This window comes from Eleginops maclovinus, chromosome 15 (genome assembly GCF_036324505.1).
Source record: "Eleginops maclovinus isolate JMC-PN-2008 ecotype Puerto Natales chromosome 15, JC_Emac_rtc_rv5, whole genome shotgun sequence".
Classification (NCBI taxonomy): domain Eukaryota; kingdom Metazoa; phylum Chordata; class Actinopteri; order Perciformes; family Eleginopidae; genus Eleginops; species Eleginops maclovinus.
Genome location: NC_086363.1, coordinates 2,413,044 through 2,433,289, shown reverse-complemented (window position 1 = coordinate 2,433,289; position 20,246 = coordinate 2,413,044). Strand labels below are relative to the sequence as shown.

The window sequence follows — 20,246 nt, the reverse complement described above, 5'->3', positions numbered from 1 at the left end:
AGCTGTGAATATATTAGCGGTTTCCTTATGTTCGGAAAACAAACCGGCTTTAATGGGCTCTGATCACAATGGTCAAGGTTGCCGTTGAGGAGGGGCATTTAAATATGGTAGAAACACTCAATACAAGCCTCAGAAATAATAAGTTGGACGTAATTGGTTTACATTTTTAAATATCTCCAGTGTTACAACTTCCTCACATTATGAATGCATTGTTTTATGTATTTAAATCAAAGATATGTTTCCTCTCTCCTCATTTTCTTGTAACCTTTAAAACATGTGATTGACTTGTGCGTGTGTGTGTGTATGTGTGTGTGTGTGTGTGTGTGTGTGTGTGTGTGTGTGTGTGTGTGTGTGTGTGTGTGTGTGTGTGTAACTTAATCGATCAACTCAGAGCCATTAGTTGTGAGGCTGTGTGTGTGTATGTGTGTGTGTGTGTGTGTGTGTGTGTGTGTGTGTGTGTGTGTGTGTGTGTGTGTGTGTGTGTGTGTGTGTGTGTGTGTGTGTGTGTGTGTGTGTGTGTAGGAAATTGTACTTAATGCACTTTGCACTTCAACTCTGAAGGACTGATTGGACCCTTTCAGACATGGAAACTGTGAAATGGCTGTGCACATCCATGTATTAAAGTAATGGCTTCTTACATTTACCGTCATGAGTACACGTTCAAGGTCAGAAAAGTACCGTAAGTCTGGAAAAATGTTGGCACAAAAGAGTCATATTGCTTAGAAGACAAGATTAAATGAATGATGGAACGTTTATTTTTACAGCAACACGAACACAGGTTTTTATTAATAGATGCTTCTTCTTTGAAAAAGGTTTGGCAAAGATCATAGCAGTCTGTAGAAAGAAAAAGGCTTGTGTCATACATGGGTCCTTTTTCTTTATAGGGCCATATTACCATCGACTCTTTATGTGTTAAAACTACCCCTAGCTGCATCCTGTGATCACCCGCCCAGATTCTGCAGGTTATTCCTGAAACTTGCATTTACTTTTTTGAGTCTGCATCATCATATTGGTGTTAGCTCCAGAGACGCTGAAGATTAGACAACTTCAAAAGCATCACAGACTGAATACTGTTCATTTCATTTCATTTACCAAGTAGTAAACAAAGTATCTTAAAACTACCACTTGTATCTGTTGTAAAAACTGAATAAAATAACCTTTTATGGTAATATAAGAAGTGGAAAGGGGCCATCCTGCATAATGAATACGTTTCGATGTTAATATACTTTTACTCAAGAAACATTTGAATGAGACGATGGTATTTCCACTCAGTAAGTTAAGGATGAGTACCTTCTTGTAGTATATTCAACAGGGAGAGTGTACATTTATAAACCTTGCTGTGGGTGCACTACAGTTAGCCAAGATGCTAGTTTTCATATGTAGTCCCTGATTTTCAGAAGTTAATAAAAGCATTTCAAATTAGCTCAGAAAACAGGAAATGCCAAATAAACAAGGAAAACAAATGCATATTACATAGCGACACTTCTACCCACTTCCACCTCTTCTACACTGAGCATTTTCTTCTGTTTTCGATGATTGAGTCAGATAAAAACAACGTCAACATGACAGCACAGTTAACCTCCATCTTTTCTGCTCCACTTTCTCCTGCTCTCCTTCTTCTCTCACATTCTTCCCTTTAAACGCTGTCATTTCACCCGTCAAGGTTATCAGACGGCCGTGTAAACAACAAAGAGCTCTGTTGATGGAATCACACACACACACACACACTTTCATTTGCTCTCGTGTTGTCGTGGTTACAGCTGTGACAGACAGTACGACGTATTGTGGAGTGTCTGATAACGCTGAACAGTCGCTTTACATCCAGAGACGTGATGGACGCACCGATACAGGTGAACAACGACGGCTTCACCTGATCTTATGAGGGTCTGATAAAGTAAATGTCCACAAGAAGCCTGTATCTTCAACAGGATATTACACCCACATGATGTGAAGGAGTATCATGATCTCTTGCTTTAGTTTAAAGTAATAAAACCACACGGCAAAATACTCCGGCACACGTAAAAGTGCAGCAGACAAAAAATGAACACAGTTTCCTATCAATTCTTTCCTTAAGCGTTCTATGGCTTTCCTTGTGGTTGGAATAACCCTGGTAAAAAAGCATGTGCCTACTGGTGCTCTACTCCCACCACCACCTGTCTCCAACATGTACAATTACACCATGTGCCCAAACATGCCTTCAAAATAAAAGCCTAAAAACTACTCTAACTGACTTCAATAACGACACTAAATAATAAAGAAAAACAGCAAGAAAATAAATGTTTAACTATGAAATAATATAAAGCAATATATCGCTCCAACAACCCACTTATGCCCAGAATCGTTGGCTTACTTTAAACAGTATGATGAGTAAAAATGTCCCAATTTTCTTTGACCAAACGTCTGAAAGTGCATCTGAAAAATCACACATTTATCAATAGCCAAAATAAGGATTTTTATGAAAAACTAGAAAAACCCTTAAAGGTTTCATTCAATTTGGGTGTGATATGATATGATATACATAACATGTCTTTGATTTATGCATATATGAATATAATATGCAGCTTTTTTTGTCATTGGACACACGGGACATGTTTTTTCCTGTAATATAATAAAACATATACCAGTTTAGGCTAACAGAACTCATGTAGCTAGAGGTGCTAATAAGGAGAGAGTTAAAACAGCTGGACAAATGTCTTTCAGCTTCAACTGAACTGCTGCATTTAGCTCACATTGAGACACTTTTAAGCTTTTTAAATAAACTTGAAATCTAGAAAACCCAAGTCTTATCAACACCTGATATTTGTGTCAATTATTGCCTCTGAAAAATGAGTCTCAGCGAGCTGCAGAAATAATGATGTTCACCCACAAACACACCTGCTAATTAAAGGACCAGCTGCTGGATGTTGGGAAGCCTCTGCTTTCAGCTGAGATGGGGCTGACATTAACTTCTTCATTAGGCTTTTGTTTCCACTTTTTCCATCTGTTGGGAGGTGTTTAGTAAAATGTCAACCATATTAATCATCAGGTTAGATTGGTTTACAAGTAACAAGATTTTAAATGGATTTTAAACGTCTCAATGCGACATAATTAGCCACGGAAAAAGTGGTAAATTAGAGGCTTCATGATGAGATTCATCAACAAAAACATCGCAATTATTACATTTGCACTTTTTACACAACCGTGTCTTGTAAATGCACTAGTATACAAGAAAAAAGCACCAAAAACAACAACAAGTCGGGTTTGCAGGCTATTTTTGTTAAAGTTCAGGGAGTAAAGTAATATGGAAGTGAATAAAAGTAAAGCTCAAACAACCATAAAGATACATTTACTATTTGGTTGAAAGAAAATGCCAAACGTGCAGATTTCAGCTGCTTATTTTTATCGATGTTTCACTATCTACTGACGTCTTATAGACCAGATGATTCATTGAGAAAATAATAGGTGCCTTAGAAAGCATTACTTGGGTTAATTCATATTTGTGCATGATGTTTATTCCTACTTATGTGTCCAATATCAATAGTTAGAAGGTTTTATGACATTTTATATAGCAACTATAGCATCAAACTCTCCGGATGTCAAATATAGATTGAAACCATTATCCTATAATTTACGATCTACCTTCAACTCGCTAAAGAAGAGCTTGTAAAAAAACCCAAGGGTGAGATTATATTGCACAGCTGTTTCCAAAATCCAAAACAAACTTTCAATCTCTACTTTTAACACAACAAGGACATAGAAATCCTTACTGAAACTGTGGTTTCTGTTGACGTCCAATGGTTTAACTTTCCACCTTAAGCAGGTAAGACTGTGAAGTCACTGCTGGGTGTGTAGCAACAGAGCATATATGTGACCACACCTACTGGTGATACTGGGCGCGGTCTAAGGTGAAACCAGCAACACACTGCATTTCAACCACGTGTTCAGTGGAAATCTTAGCATCTACAATTCAATGAGGCAAGCCTGCATAATCAAAAAGCTCCAAAACAATCAATTAATGGACTTGATGAAGGGAAAATGCATGGCAAAGCTGTTTTTATCCAACCTATCGTCCTCTTTGCACCGTTCTAAATCTAAAAACCCAAACAATCTGATCCAATATCAACAAAGTCAACTGCATTAGGATATGCATTACAACAGGATTTGGCTCTCAGTTGAAGGCTTCTGGCCCGGCCCAGTCACAAAACACAAGATCAAATCGACAAACTCTACATTTCGACGTGTAAATAAGGATTTCATGCTGATTTTGACACTAAACCATTATCCCAAAACAACGTAACTGTAATCGAGTTGATCTGGTTATAAACATTGAACACGTTGTCAAAAACAAACCTCTTGCTTGGCGGAGAATTGGCCTTCTCCTTGATGCTAGTCGACTTCTTGAGGTTTAACATCCATTCTTCTCCTGTTTAGGGACGTTCCCCGGCTCTTCATAAAAAATACAACTACTTTGTTGACATTAAGGTCATGGGATGTTGCTGATTGTCTCCGAAATCTGGTGGAGTTCGATGGTTCCATTGGCGAATATCGTGCAAAAGAAGAGAAAAAATCGCTTGTTTTTTTGTTGGTTTCCAGAGCTCTTCCAGAAGAGTTTTCGGTTGTTTCAAAGTTCTTTTTCTCTCCCGTCTTTTTCGGAGTTGAGGCAGAGCTTGTCCCAATCCACCACCACCTCCTCCTCCAGCACCAGCACCACCACGCCTGGACATTTCTTGATTTCCTCTGGCGCTGCAGCCCCGAGCCAGACAGACAAAGGAGGGGAAGCCCTGCCAAGTCTCTCCACTGCAGGCATGGCTTCTCCTTTCCCTCCCTTGCTCCCTCGCTCTTTCTTCGTCTCTCTCGAATGTGGCAGCGTTCCCGAGAAGCCCTGGCGACGCTCCAGCATGTCTGCCACTCCGTCTGAACCTTTCCATCTTCCATCCATCCAAATCGTCCTTTTCGCGGTGGTCCCCCGCCTTCCTAACCCACATCTTCCTTCCCCTGTCCAACCCCCTCCAGTCTAACTCCCAAAAAAACCACACATTTTTGGGGTAAATCAATCCGAACAAAATCCAAACATTTGACTCTTGTTTTCCTCCCGTCTTCCCATGTCTCTTTAACACTGAACCCATAAACCACCGAGTCAATACCTTCTTCACGCAACCTTTACACTTCCTACTTATTTTTGTCATCTTTTAAATGTTAGAGGTTGGGGTGTGAATGTGTGTGTGTGTGTGTGTGTGTGTGTGTGTGTGTGTGTGTGTGTGTGTGTGTGTGTGTGTGTGTCTGTCTGTCTGTTGTTCAGTGCCAGTGCAGATCCATTCATCATGTGCCAAGCCTCAGTGCCCTCACTTGCAGTGGAGAGGGGGCAGGTTGGTGCCAATTGCCCCCAACTGCCAACTTGGTGCTGCTGTCGGTCTGTTTGTTCACAAAAAGAAACACCCCTATCTCACTCAACACACTTTTGTTCAAGCCATTTTCTCGTTAGAGGGACAATTATGGTTTAGATTGAATAAATACATAAACGGATGTCTGGATTATTGAAAGCAAATACTGATGTTTAAGAAATGAAGCTGCAAAAATCTGCTTAATATCCATTTTCAATGTCAATAACGCCGTATTATCTTTCTACACTTGCAATGAAAATGAGTGGTGGTGAAATGATTAATATGTCTTATTATTTTACATTTTTCTTCTTTCTACGTTATTGATTTTAAGCAAATGCTATCCACAAAATAAAACAAACAAGTTATAGTATTTTTATGGAATATTTTTCAAGGATTTTTACATTAAGCTTTACTACTTTTACTTTATGTCTGAGTACTTCTTTCAACACTGTTGTGTAATAATCTAGGAAGCTGCAGTAGAGGAGTTTAAGAGCAATGTAAAGAAGGAAAATAAATCATGTGTATTGTATTGATAAGTATTTCCCACAATATCAGGGTTATTCACATTAATGGGATATGTGTTTGTAGTGTTAATTATGCTCATACAGTGCTTAAGGGACAGACAGGTGTGCACATGCGCAGTAGTAGAAGCAGGTGCTAGCAGCTAAATTAGCTTCTACTGAAACAGTTTAGGAAGTTGAAGAGCATCTTTGGTAATAACTCATTAACGCAATAACGTCTCTATAACGGGTACAGTTTCTATCGTGACAAAGACAACAACGCAAACGTCTCCCAGAACACAAACTAGACCAGCAGACGTATCGCTTTATTTCGCTACGTTAACGTTACAGTTTCGTAAGGTTACATCGGTTGTGCTAATGAAGCTAACATGCTAAAGCTAGGCTAGCTTACCTGAGACTTTGATGCCTTCACTCCGGCCGGGCAGGGCTGATTCTGGGGTCGGCATCTGGCCTTTAGAGGACATATCTCCCATTCCACTGTTCACAAAATGACGCCAAATTAGCCGCAGCCTGGAGGACGAGACCATTTAACCTGCTGCAGCTCCAACACACTCCTGCTGCACACTGAGGCTAGCTCAGTTAGCTAAGCTACATAACAGCAGCAACCTCATCTTACAAAACAGGCTTGTGTAACGCCAACCACGTGTTACACAACACTGACCATAAACAAAACAGCATGGCTAGACAGAGAGGTGAGAGAGGTACTCAGATCTTGTACTTAAGTACAAGTACAAGACTGTAGGAATACCCTGGATTCCAAATGTGTTATTAGATATAACACTGTGGGTAAAAGTGATGCAAACTTATACAACATGATAAAAACCCGATCTTTGGACGATTGTGTCCTAACTTGTGATTTTGTGATCATGCTTGACACAATCTATTCAGAGTTCATCATGTTCCCTTGTTCCTTTTTGTTGTTACATTTCCTGTAAGTGCATATCTGGATTTCAAACTCAGGTGTTAGGGGAACTCAAGGACATGAATGTTGTTATCCACAGGACATTATATAAATGAAATGGGCTTATTATTTAATTGGATAAAACCAACTTTTCTTATGTTTAAAAGAATATTGCGGTGAAATACAAATACGGTGGGATTATTGTTTTTCACTTAAGAAAATATCTGAATACTTCTACACCTCTGGCCCTATTGTATATGGCCCAAGTATGTGGACACTCTTCACCGCCAGCAGCAGATTAAGGCTCTTAGTTTTGGAATAGGTGTTCAACATTAATATTTAGCTATCACATTCATGGATCCAGGTCATGTAATATGATTTTATTTAGAGATGTTGCATAATATGTTGTTTCCTGCACAATAAATGGCAATTTATCTCAGAGTCAGATGTGTGTTGCTGAGGCTCTTATTCTTTCTTTTCTCCCTCCATCCTCAGAGCGAGAGAAGCTGAGGATGTAAAAATCTGCCTCCATGTGACTCCCTCTCTTTCAGAGGACCTCCCCCTCCTCTCCTCTCTCCTCTCTCCCTCTGACTGCGCCCAACTTCTCTCCCTCCATCCCTCCATTCAGCGCCTGTATCCTCCTCCTGACTGCACCCTGCACACAAAACCTGCTTTTTGAGGGCTTAGGATATTCTGGGTTTTGGACTATTTGTGCATGAAGAGTTCTTCTGCAGAGAGGAAAAAAGAACAATCGTCGTTTTTTATTTATTTTGTATTCAGCTGTAGAGGAAGGGCAGTCCGACCTCCGCATCCCCCGCAACATCCAAACCGCATCCTCAGCATCCCTGCATGGACCTCCGGAGGACCGGGAGCTGGACGCACATCAATCCGGCGTAAAGCGCCCCATCTCCGGACGAACACTAACCTCTCGCATCGGTGGTTTATGGAGGTCTTGACTGCATCACATTTCAGTAAATATCGAAGATAAAACAAAAAAACCAAAAAAAAATAGAAAGCTGCGCCACTAATGCCGCACACTGCTACTGGAAGGTATTGTTGGTTGGTTTTTCCAGACATTTATACATCGTAAATTCATTTTAACTCTAAATATTTTCTGTAGGCCTTGTGTTTTTTAAACATCCACCAGCTCCTTTCATCTGCGCTACATCTGATCCTGCAGCAGCCGCAGTGTCGTGCTCTGCGGAACTTCTCCTCTCCTTTTGAAATATTAGCACACACACACACACACACACACACACACACACACACACACACACACACACACACACACACACACACACACACACACACACACACACACACACACACACACAATACACAACTAAAATTGTATAAATCCCTAGCATGTTATTAATTGCTTTATATTTTATAATGGTGTAATGCATGGGCTCACGTAAATATGCATTATAATTTGAGTCATTTAAGATGTGCACTCGAGTGTTGCAGATTTTTTAAGGCTCTAACACAAACGCCCGACCCCCACAAAGGCAGCCCCCCCTCCCCCCTCCTCCTCCCCTCCTCTCTGCATTTTAGCCTACATGAGCTATCTAGGTCATTAGCATTTGAGCGTTTAATGAAGCTGCAGATGGGTCCTCTCTTCTGCCGGAGAGCCGTTGAGCATTGCTCCTTCTCCATCTGCAGGAACAAATGAAAGAATTACAATAAAAATGTTCCATGACAGGATGTTTGGAGCTGTCAGGGTGCATGGGATGGAGGTAAAAACGCAACAGCAGCTTCCTCCCTGCAGCTGTCATTAATGCAGTGCTCTATAAGAACGTGCATTATGGATGCTGCTGCTGGATAATGGAGGATAATGCTTTAATGGTCCGCAGTGCTGCTTAAAGGACCATACCGGTGTGTGTTTTTTGCATGCATAAACATTGCATATTCCTACATTACTTTGATTTGTTTCCCTCTGCATGCTGCATTTTTATCTGTTTTACAGGAAGCCATTATTGGTTTCTGTAGGTGTGAAATCACCCTGCAGAGACATCAATCAGGCACTCCATCTCAAAGTAACATCATGTCTTTTCCTGGACTTCAAATTGCATTATTGCATGACATGCAGTTAGAAGTGCTTGGCTCTCCAGCGAGAACAAATCTGAGAGGCGGTCACATGATTCAAGAGAAGGAATTGGAAAAAAATTGATTTCTGAAACACAAAATAACATTAGCTTTATTGGATTGCATCGAGACTCTCCTAATGCAGCAAACTGAGAAGTAAAAAATAATTTGCTGGGAATCAAGTAACTTCAACCTGATGCCTATCTGGTAAATCAGATGGCAAGTAGACCTTATTTTGGTTTAAAAAGCCCAGAAAAAAAAGAAAACCATGACATTAAGTCTTTGCAAATTGACTTTAATTGCATGGTGAGACATTTATGAAAACCAGGGGCTGCGTGGATGGAAAACACACTCATTAGCATATTTTAAACATGCAAAATGATTGCACATCGAAGTGCACGCATTTATCATTAGTTAATGTAGCCTGCATATAGAGGGTATTGTTGGTCTTGTCATTGGGTGGAAGCCGTCCCAGCATGAAACCTGTTTTGTGGAGGTCAGCAGGACATCACACACACACACACACACACACACACACACACACACACACACACACACACACACACACACACACACACACACACACACACACACACACACACACACACACACACACACACACACACCTGTTTTAGGACTACAGGAGGAGACAGAGCACTGCAGAAAAAAAGGGGTGGGAGGAAGAGTGTGTTAATACATAATGTACTTTTAATAATAGTCAGTATAATCACTAAACAGTATAATCAGCATTAATGCCGTTATTATAAATGCTATAATCTGTAACTCCTGGGTGTAATCAGAATACATCATATATGTATTTAGCATATTATGGTCTATGTGCATTTGCATGGTCATGATATGGCTCAGTATGGCCAACATTCATACGTTTGTACAACCAGTAATTGACATATTTGGTGAGAAAAGGGAGTATTATACATATTTATACCTACAGTTAACGCAGGCTGTATGAGCTGATAGGAGGTGTCCAAGATCAAAATTGTGTAATTTGTATGGGTTCTTTTTAAAGAAATGAATCAAATTTGAAACATTTCTTCTTTTTTATATAATAAATGTCACTTGATGGATTGATATTAGATACAACAATGAATGTAATGCATGACAAAATCATGTTAAAGGTTAAGAAAATAAATGTGAACACTAAGGTATAAAGCAATAATGTGGGGTTGAGCATTGCTGGAAGAAAATAGGAGAAATGGTACTGAGTGGAATTGTTTTTTTAAAAAATTACGAAAACTGAACTGAATTAAAGTAACTGAGAGAGAAATATTAAGACAGACCAGGAAACAGTCGAGGGGAAAGAATGATGGGTCGTCTCTCCTCGTGTTCACAGCGGACCTTGATTTAAATGTCCATACAATTAAGGCACGCGGTGAATGCCAAGAGAGTGACCTGAGAATCAACACAGAGTAAGACTGCCTCTAGAGGCCATATTTAATATCCATAACTCTCGGTTTAAAATGACTCAGATATAAAGTGCATTCCTGAATCACCCACATGGTTTTCTCTAATAAAGATGGCAGAGTTCTGGGATTGTAGGTGGGATGATGCAATACCCCTAATGGCCACTAGATGTCGCTGAAAGCCCCCGAACGGTCGATTTCTTAAAATACTTTTAAAACAAGAAATCTGGGCATTAAAATACAATTTAGCCTTTTTTTAAACGTGTGTCTTGGATATTTTGAGAACTACACTTCAATGAAGACAATATCAAGACATTTTTAAAGTAATATTCGATCACATTGGGACACTTGGATAAATAAAGGCTCAATAACAAAAATTAAATGTATTTTATGTTTGCATTTCCTGTCGAGTCGCACATCTTGGTGCATTTTTGCAATTGTTGGGTTATAATTTTACATAGATGTGCATTTTGATATCTAATACTTTAATGAGTGTAGAATAACAATTTATTGTACTATTCGTTTGTGATGTGAAGTTAATCTACAATGACCCCCTTAAGGTTTGAAATCTTCCTTCCATCTAGACCTGGTGAGAAAAACATGCTTTACTTTTCACAATAAAGGAGCTCCAAAATAGGACACATAAAAAGCTCCCTCTCTTCTCCATGTCCACTTCGTTGTTTTTCCTCGGTTGCATCTCACTTGCATCATTCTCGGCAGATCAGACTCCTGAATCACAAGAAGTCCTCTTGTATTTTTAATCTGTCGTGTAGGTTGAGTGTGTGTCAGAATTATAATGGAGTACAGAGAAATCAGTATGAGCACGGCAAGAGCTTCAAGTACATTTAACATACTTACCAATCAAAAAAAGTCAGATTATTAATGAAATGAAATAGTGTTGAAAAAAGGAAGTGAAGATCATATACAAACAGAAATCATCATGAAATCAAAGAGAAAGTAGAGTAACAGTTTGAGTAAAGGCGAACTGGGATAACTTTCTCTTTTTCTAGTGTATTTGTTTATTATATAATAAGTCTGCTGGTTTTTGACAGGCAGAGAGAAACATCAAATACCCCAAATAACAACAAAACAGTGTCATTTTAAACCAAATGGGATTTTATGGGATATTTTCGGCCTTTTTCTTGATGAATCCTTCATGTAAAATACACATTTGGTGGAAGAAAAAGATCTCTTGAGTCCTTACGCCTTCTGAGATTATATTTATCACTTCTTTCTAATATAATAACTGTATATTAGTATGACAGACGTCTCAAAAGGTCTGCAGTAATGTGAATGTGGATGTAAAATACGTAGGCAGAATTCAGTGACGTTTATTCTAAGTAGAGCAGATGAGGTGATATAAATCTCCGGAGTCCTGATGCATGTCTCCCAAACACACAGGCTTTATATTGATTGCAGATGTACAGTCTCCTGCTGGGAAGAAAGGGGGTATACATATGTACAAGACAGAGAGAGGGAGTATACTGTAATGTATGTAGAGTGGAAACATACAGTACAACCACAGTGAGCGTGTTTGAAGATACTTTAAGTCAGATATTTATTTTTGATATCAAACGCTTCGAATTTTGACTCATTGAAACTTCTGTAAAATGTCCTGAAACTGTCCGCCTTCCAGTCTTTCCATAACACACCTTTTAAACATCTGTGGTATTTCTCATAAACCAGAGGGAACATGAAGTCTTTTCAACTTTCTTTTCCAATCATCTTTTTTGACTTCCTTAGGAAAACAGACACAGAGAAGTATAAAACACATGTGTTGATGTTGTTGTAAACACTCTGTAATGTTGTTGTCTCTAAATAAAAAGTAAAGAATACTTTGACTGTGTGATTTTTGGCTATGCGTTTTCCCATGTTGGTCTAAAAAGCTGCATTCAGTAAATGAAATGACTTTTGTGAGAGCACAGAGGACATTCTTTCATGGAAATAATTTGTAATTTAAGGGAATGATTTATCTATTTTATTTACTTGGTTTGATTTAAAGGGTTTGGAAATGATAGTTGAGTTTCCCTGAGTGCACAACATGACCCATTGAAAAGGGATTAAGAAGCAGCACATTGAAAATGCTTTAAAACTATCTTTATTTTGACTTTATTAAACAAAATACATTCCATATGAAACACACATTGAAGGCATTGCCAGAGACCCCGGCTTCTGAGACACACTGAGAATAAAACGCTCCTTTATCAGACGTTAAATAGTCCCTCTCACTGTCAGCAGACTACCAGTTTAACATATTAGAGTATCATAACATCTGACAGAAACCTTTGGCTTTAATTCAGCGACACCATCCTGAGAGAAAGTCCTTCTGATGAGAGGAAGAGGGGAGGAAAGAAAGGAGGAAAAGATGACGGGAAGTGGAGGAATGTCACTGAGTATTTGGAGGATAAGAATGAACTGTAGGTGCAGGGGGATTGTGTGTCCTGTCATCCTAAAATTGATGTCTAAAATTCAAAATAGAGCTCCATTTGTTGTCCCGAAACACACCACTGTTGCACTGGAGGACATGTTCATTACATCCCGGAAACACTTTCCTGCTGCAGCAAATACTCACTAGAGCCCCAAATGTGGATCAATACGCCGCAGAAAATAGTCCCCTAACAAACCCAACTTTAAATAAAAGCTACAGGGACTAGCGATGTGTTTCCAACCGGCTGTGAGAGAATAACGGATATAAAGAAGTGATAGGGGTTAAAGGGCATGACTACGATACTTTTTCAACCAATTACAGTTGCTTTACTGTCCTGGGTAGGAATTTATATTGTTTCATTTAACATATATTCTTTTTATTGGTAAAATGGCCGGATGTTTTTTAATTTTTATTAAACTGCTTCAAATGTGACGGAAATTTCCGATAAATAAAGGTATTTCCCACAGGATTACATACATGGAAGTGCAGAGGAGGTTCTTAAAATGCTGTTTTACCACCAAAGTTGCACAGAATATAAACGAAAAATAAAATAAATAAATATATATAGTTGTACGTGAAAGACAGAGCGATGGAGAAGAGAAAGAAGAAGACGGATGGATCAAGTATTTCAAATCTTGCAGCAGAAATGGAAGCAAAACAATAAGTAGGAATGAGTGTGTGTTTGTGTGTGTGTGTGTGTGTGTGTGTGTGTGTGTGTGTGTGTGTGTGTGTGTGTGTGTGTGTGTGTGTGTGTGTGTGTGTGTGTGTGTGTGTGTGTGTGTGTGTGTGTATCACTGGAAGGAGAACCCAGATGCCGGCAGCCCGCCGCACCACTGGCTGATGAACTTGAGGACGTCCTGACACTCTGAACTGTGAGTGGTCTGCAGAGGAAGAAAAAAAATCCACCAATCACAAAACAGATCCAACACACACCTTCTCTGCTGCATGACGAAATGATTAAGGTGTGTGTGTGTATGTCTGTGTGTGTGTGTGTGTGTGTGTGTGTGTGTGTGTGTGTGTGTGCAGATAAGGATGCTGCAATCAGTCGACTTTGCTGATTCACAGAAAATCCCTGATGTTGAGAGAGATGATGAAACTCAGTGAAAGCAGTCTGGCTGATTTCACCGAGACTCTTCTCTACTGCAGTAAAAGTACTCGTGCCAAACTGTGAAAGCACATAGTATATATATCGTATGAAGTATTTATAATAAATGTACTTCGTTAAACTTCAACACTGGATATTCTCTCACCTTTGTGGTCACCAGGAAGTTGTTCCAGTCTTTCTTGTTGGCCGCTTTCCCCACAGATGGGAACTCGATCTTGTCCCTCAGCACCGGGTAACCTGGAGGCAGGAACACCAGAGTCAGGGTGTGTGTGTGTGTGTGAGAGTGTGTGTGTGATTGACTGTGTGTGTGTGTGTGTGTGTGTGTGTGTTACCGGTGAGGACACAGGGCAGAGAGCGTAGGCCGGTGTTGGCGGCCACCAGCGACGCTTCGTACGAGTTCCTCTCGTCACGCGGCAGAACCTGCTCCAAGCGATTGTCCATGGAAACCATCAGCACCCAGTCACGGATCTCCTCCCGCTGCGCCTCCTGCAACACACACACACACACACACACACACACACACACACATTATTCCTTTTACTCTCTATATGGTGTTTTATGATTCTGCTCGGGCTTAATTTATTTAAAATGTGACGGATGGAGGTCTTACGGTGACGCAGAGTTTGGTGGGGACTGAAACTTCGAAGGGGATGTCTGTGTCCAGGAAGTCGGTGTGGTCCAGAGCATCCAGCGTCCCCTCGTCAAACGCCTGGAGACAGAAATCAAACTGAATAAAACCAGAAACAAAAACCTGATTCAAAGTTTAAACAGTCTAATGGTGGTGGGAAGGATTTCTGACGCCTAATTTCAATCTAGAAATCAAGGTTGTTGTATTTGAACTTCTTTCATGGAACAGCTGCGATAGTTCACTCACATCACACAGATCCAGGAAGTGATTGAGGAAGATGAAGGCCATGTTCTCCCAGCCAACAGCCTGCAGGTATCAAAATAACTAGTTAGTCCGGTACACAGGTACATAACTCATGTGTCTGTCAGAGGAGTTGCGTAGTAAAACAAAAAAGGCTTTAGACGTAAAAAAAACTAAACACAACCATCCCGAAATTAAATGTAATTCTCAGTCCTGTTTATACTGGTTTTGTACCATTATGCCCATTAACAGGAATATAACACAATGGATTTTCAGATTTCTGACTATAAAACTATAAAACGTCAAAGTATAGAGACTCCATTTAAAGTGTGTTCCTGTCCCTGATCAGAGGACCCACCCTGCAGGCCAGGCCGGCCTCGTAGAAAGCCTTGTCTGCAGGGACGAGCTCGGTGTGACGCAGCAGAGACACCGACAGCTTGGCTGGGAGACTGACCTGAAGACACAGCAGAGCAACACGCTTTTATTTAGCCTCCATCTTTTCATTAAAAACAAACTGAAATGTAGTATTTCACAGTTAAAGGTGAAACTAGTGATCTGAAAGTGTTTATGGTACCATCTGTGTGACTCCTCTGGTGGCGGATCTTGTGGCGTAGTAGTGAGCGATCAGCAGCATCTGCTCGAAGTCCTCGTGAGCCGGAGAGTTAGCCTCTGCAGACCGGGACAGGTTCTCACACTGAACACACACACGCACCACAGAATAAATACAACCCACATCTCCTCGTTAGTATAGTGGTCAGTATCCCCGCCTGTCACGCGGGAGACCGGGGTTCAATTCCCCGACGGGGAGTTTGCATGTTTTGTCCAGCAGTGGCTCAGTAAGTAGGGGCTTGGACTGGGAATCGTAGGGTCGCCGGTTCAAGTCCCCGAACAGACTTGAAAAAATATGGAAAGTGGACTGCTACTTGGAGAGGTCCCAGTTCACCTCCTAGGCCCTGCTGTGGTGCCCTTGAGCAAGGCACCGGACACCTCCAATCCCCCCTCCCCATTGCTCCCCGGGCGCTGCACAATAGCTGCCCACTGCTCCTAGTACTAGGATGGGTTAAATGCAGAGGACTAATTTCACTGTGTGTGCTCTGCTGTGTGCATGTGTGTGACAAATAAAGAGGGTTTCATCCTCCGATTCTTCTATCTATCTATCTATCATACATCAAGGAACTACAGTCCTTTATTCATGTTCCTTTAAGCTGTACATAAGGAGTTTGTTGGGGTTTACCAGCTGCAGCAGGAAGTTGCGGAGGTCGGCCCACATCCGGTAGGACTCCGGTCCGTCGGGAAGGTTGATCAGATCCAGGAACAGGCGCTTGTAGATGTTGAAGTTCTGGGAGGAAAAGATAGACGCTTGTTTCATAAAATAAATATACAGACAACAAAAGATGGAGCAGTTTTTAGTGATTATGAGTTACCTGAGGGTTGGGGGGCGCTCCGTGCTGGATGTAGAGCTGCAGAGCCTTCGGAGCGTCCTCCTCTTTGATCAGGTGTGTGGCGTACAGAGCCACGTACTTCTGGAGGATCTTGAAGTTCTGACGAAACACAACAGGGAGGATGAAGAGGAGCACTCACTACAGGAGGTTTCATTTATATTTGATCATTTCCTCACATACAACAAGTTTCCACCTTTACTCAAATAACCAGGTGAGAGAGTTTGTTTCCAGTACCTGTTTGGATGCTGTTTCCAGACATTTCTCCCACTGGCCTCTCTCTGCATACATGTCCAGAGCCGCCATCACATCCACACCCACCAGCTGGAAAACACACACACACACTATTTGAGGTATTTAAGGAATGTTTTTTATTGATTTGTTCAACGTACAATGGAGTCTTTCAGGTAATAATGATCGAAATACCAGTAAAGTGGGATTATTTGCTTTGTAAGGACTTAAATAACCAGAAATTATGGAAATATCTGTCAAAAAATATTTCCTCAATAAAATGTTATATCCAGTGTGTAACTGAGGGTGTAGTTGTACGTACAGAGTCCACTTTGCCTTGGTTCTTCAGGTGCTCTTTGTACTTCTGGTCCACATAATCCTCGTACCTGCCAGAGATCAGAGTAACGAGGTACAGGGCAAAGACTAAGCACTGAGTAAATGTGTGTGTGTGTGTGTGTGTGTGTGTGTGTGTGTGTGTGTGTGTGTGTGTGTGTGTGTGTGTGTGTGTGTGTGTGTGTGTGTGTGTGTGTGTGTGTGTGTGTGTGTGTGTGTGTGTGTGTGTGTGTGTGTGCAGACCTGGGCTCCAGCTCCTTGGCGACCCTCTTGGCTTTGTTCCACTCCTCTCCCTCGATGAACACATCGATGGCGTCTTTGATCAGGTTCATGTTCAGGTACAGCTCAGCGGCCTGAGACATCAAAACAGGTTGAAACAAGGTGTGTGTGTGTGTGTGTGTGTGTGTGTGTGTGTGTGTGTGTGTGTGTGTGTGTGTGTGTGTGTGTGTGTTTGTGTGTGTGTGTGTGTGTGTGTAGGTGTGTAAGTGCGTTGACTCACAGCGTTGTACTTCCTCAGCTGCGTGAGTCGAGGTCCGACCATCTGCACCACCTCCACCGCTCGATCTGCACTCAGGAACTTGATGGACAACTCTGCTGCCTACACACACACACACACACACACACACACACGAGCATCACATACACACAAAACAATATCTGATTCTGGAAGCATTCATTTATAAAGTATACGTCTTAAGAAATAATGTTTTTACAGTCAAATGTTGAAAATATTTCTATCATTTTTTTCTGTTATTTCGATCAATTATGATTTTTTTCCTTCAATAAATTATATTTTTAAACTAATTACTTTGTTTAAATTGTTAAAATAAATCAACCAATCAATCGTTAGCTTTTATTGCTTAATACTTGACTCTCTACTAGATTTAATAAGATTATTTGATGAGCATTTATGTAAAAATACTGTAGTAACATTTCGTTAGCTCTGAAGAGGAGCAGTGGTTAAGTACGACGGATATTGAGACTTTCCACAGGAAGCCACATATTGATCCTCTGACCTCCAGCTGAAAGAATCCTCAAATGAATCCTCACTATTCCTCTTTCTTTTTCTCACGTCAGTTAATTAAACGAGAGAAATATTGATCCCTGCGACCCCGTGACCTTTGTTGTTCAGCGACACCGTCAGACCGAACCATTCAGAGTCCCAATGATTGGACCTCCATGGCACTTCGATCAATAAGTCCCAATATCAGCTGTGAACGCCCGGAAGGAAACCTATCGATCTCGGTGACACTGTGACCTCTACTCTCCCAACACCATCAGGGTTTCTGCCAGTATAGCTCTGTCTCTGCCGTCCGTCCTCTACAGCGCTGGATGGGAAGCTAGTTACTCTGTCACAGTGAAAGTATTCTAAATGTTCCTCCAGTGAAAGTAGAAAGTACTCTCCTCTAAATGTACTTAAAGTAGCGACAGTAAAAGTAGTCATTGTCTGATTGGTCCATTTCAGAATAATATCTCTGATATGTTTTATAATGATTGATCATTAAAGTGTTCTCAGAGCTGGTAAAGGTGCAGCTAGTTTGAATGGCTTTGTATACTGCAGGGTAGCTGCTGGATTTACTGCAGGTGAACTACAGTCTGATTTAAGGGTTGGTTATATTTCACATCATTAATCCTAATCTGCCTAGCAACTGAAGGTACTACATAAATTCCATCTTTTACCTTCATCCAGCACTTCTCCATCAGGGCGGAGTTGGAGTCGTCCTTCACCTTCAGATAACACTCCACGGCCCGGGAGTGTTCACCCGACTGCTCCCACTCCTTAGCCTGCTCCAGCAGACCCTCCACACCCCTGAAACCCCAGGAGAACACACACATATAAGAAGAAATAAACAAGTATAGTTCATTTGAACACTATTTATCAATGGGTTAAGACACATCTTTTAAATTACCATCCTTTTTAAAATGGAGTTTTTACTTTTTAGTTTATAATTATATATTTTTTAATAGGTTTTAAATTATATTATTTAATAGGTTTTTATGCTCTATTATAATTATCTATAAATTGTTGTTATTATTTATATTTTTATTGTGTATACACGTTTATTTGATCTTTCCATAGGTTTTTTATGTTTAGCTGAATTGATTGATTCTGTCTTTCTTTATTTTCTTGAGGAATCATTATCTATTTTATTGTTTGAATTATCATACATTTATTATTATTATCATTATTACTTTAGAGTTGATTTTCAATAGAAGTGCCAATAAAATGTCTAATATTTTAATATCTGCACACAGAGAGCAGCAAATAATCTTGTCATTCCCAGACTGTAAAAAACTTGCAAAAGAGTAAGAAAAATTAAAGAAAAAAGAGGACAATTATGACAGAAAATTGCATTTAAGTGGCAGTATTATTTTAATATTAAACAGTTGGGAATAATGGCTGTGACAAAGCGTGCCACGACATCTAATATCTCTCAGATTGATCCCTCTATTATGTATCTTCAGTTATAAACAAGTACATTAAGTGGTTGATTCAGTGTACCTACCGTAGCTTAAATACAACATATTCTTATTAAAACGAATCCTTCCAAAGGGTTGAACGCATTCCTTCTCACTCCAGTTAGTCTACAATGAATGTGGAACGAGTACATTGCTTTCTTTGTCTGAATCACTCATTTTTCCTCCCAGAGAATATTAATTTCTCCCTCTTCTTTCTAAGCATTGTGCATTGCTTTGTTGTTGAAATGTGATTTTTAAATAGACCTCCCTGACCTCCTTCATTGCCTTCTTTTCATTTCATTTGGTACGGATGGTTTTCCGATGCCTGTAAGAAATGTGGATCCCCGCACAGCGCTGTAAACTCTGCAGGAATAATTCAGTGTTTTCTCGCTTTAACCCTCACTTCCTCACCCGTTTCCATTGGTAACTTTTGATGTTTCTCTCCCACAAGTCATTAAAGAGGGAGAAACACGGCGGGAGGAGAGGGAGGAGGAGGAGAGTTGCATGCTGCCGGCTAACGAGCAATTCCTCGTTGGTACTTTCAGTTTGGGATAATGCATGAGCCGTGTTTTAATAGAGCATCAGACTGCCTCTCTGTGAATAGAGGACCCTGCAGGGTGAGCGGCCTGTGAACGAGTTGTGTGCTTTCCCTCTTAAGGGCTTTCTTAATAACACAACAAATACAAAGTCTTTAAGTGAGGTCGCACAAACAAAAACCTCTAATAACGAGTCGAGTTAACGAGGAGTTTGGCATCTGCTGCTTTAAGTAAGCTTTCATGTGGCTAAAAAACAAATAGGACAATTACATATTAAATGTTACGGCTCTCTGGACGACAGTAAAGTAAATGACTGCTAAAGGAAAGGAGGTCTTTTAGTGTCTTATACATATTTTGGCTTAAATCTCACCCGACTCCCTTCTTGGAGGTCTCCCTCTCGTACTCCTCTTGCAGCAGGGAGAGCTTGTTGGGGATGTACTCCTTACAGATACGCATGGCATCGCTCCACATGTCTGCATCCTGAACACACACACAAATCAGAAATCATATTTTCACCCCAACAGCATACTTTGTTCCCTTTCCTGTAGTGTGTTGTTT

General features: G+C 40.5%; 2 protein-coding genes and 1 non-coding gene across 3 annotated transcripts in view; 1 reads left to right on the top strand and 2 right to left on the bottom strand.

Moving 5' to 3' along the window:
• The window catches only part of msraa (methionine sulfoxide reductase Aa), a 24,180-nt gene extending 17,651 nt beyond the window's left edge, over positions 1–6,529 (bottom strand). Inside the window, exon 1 of the mRNA XM_063902768.1 lies at positions 6,273–6,529. Within this exon, the coding sequence (XP_063758838.1) occupies positions 6,273–6,408 (136 nt within the window). The 5' untranslated portion in view covers positions 6,409–6,529. The remainder of the gene's footprint in view (positions 1–6,272) is intronic.
• Positions 6,530–12,370: 5,841 nt separating this feature from the next.
• Positions 12,371–20,246, bottom strand: part of ift172 (intraflagellar transport 172) — a 30,065-nt gene continuing 22,189 nt past the window's right edge. Inside the window, 15 exon segments of the mRNA XM_063901426.1 lie at positions 12,371–13,597; positions 13,967–14,058; positions 14,154–14,307; positions 14,432–14,530; positions 14,696–14,755; positions 15,048–15,143; positions 15,264–15,383; positions 15,924–16,028; positions 16,114–16,230; positions 16,366–16,452; positions 16,682–16,745; positions 16,936–17,045; positions 17,192–17,290; positions 18,373–18,502; positions 20,059–20,168. Coding sequence (XP_063757496.1) covers positions 13,508–13,597; positions 13,967–14,058; positions 14,154–14,307; positions 14,432–14,530; positions 14,696–14,755; positions 15,048–15,143; positions 15,264–15,383; positions 15,924–16,028; positions 16,114–16,230; positions 16,366–16,452; positions 16,682–16,745; positions 16,936–17,045; positions 17,192–17,290; positions 18,373–18,502; positions 20,059–20,168 — 1,533 coding nt within the window. The 3' untranslated portion in view covers positions 12,371–13,507.
• On the top strand, positions 15,426–15,497 carry trnad-guc (transfer RNA aspartic acid (anticodon GUC)). The gene has a single exon. It is a non-coding gene; the product is annotated as a tRNA-Asp (tRNA).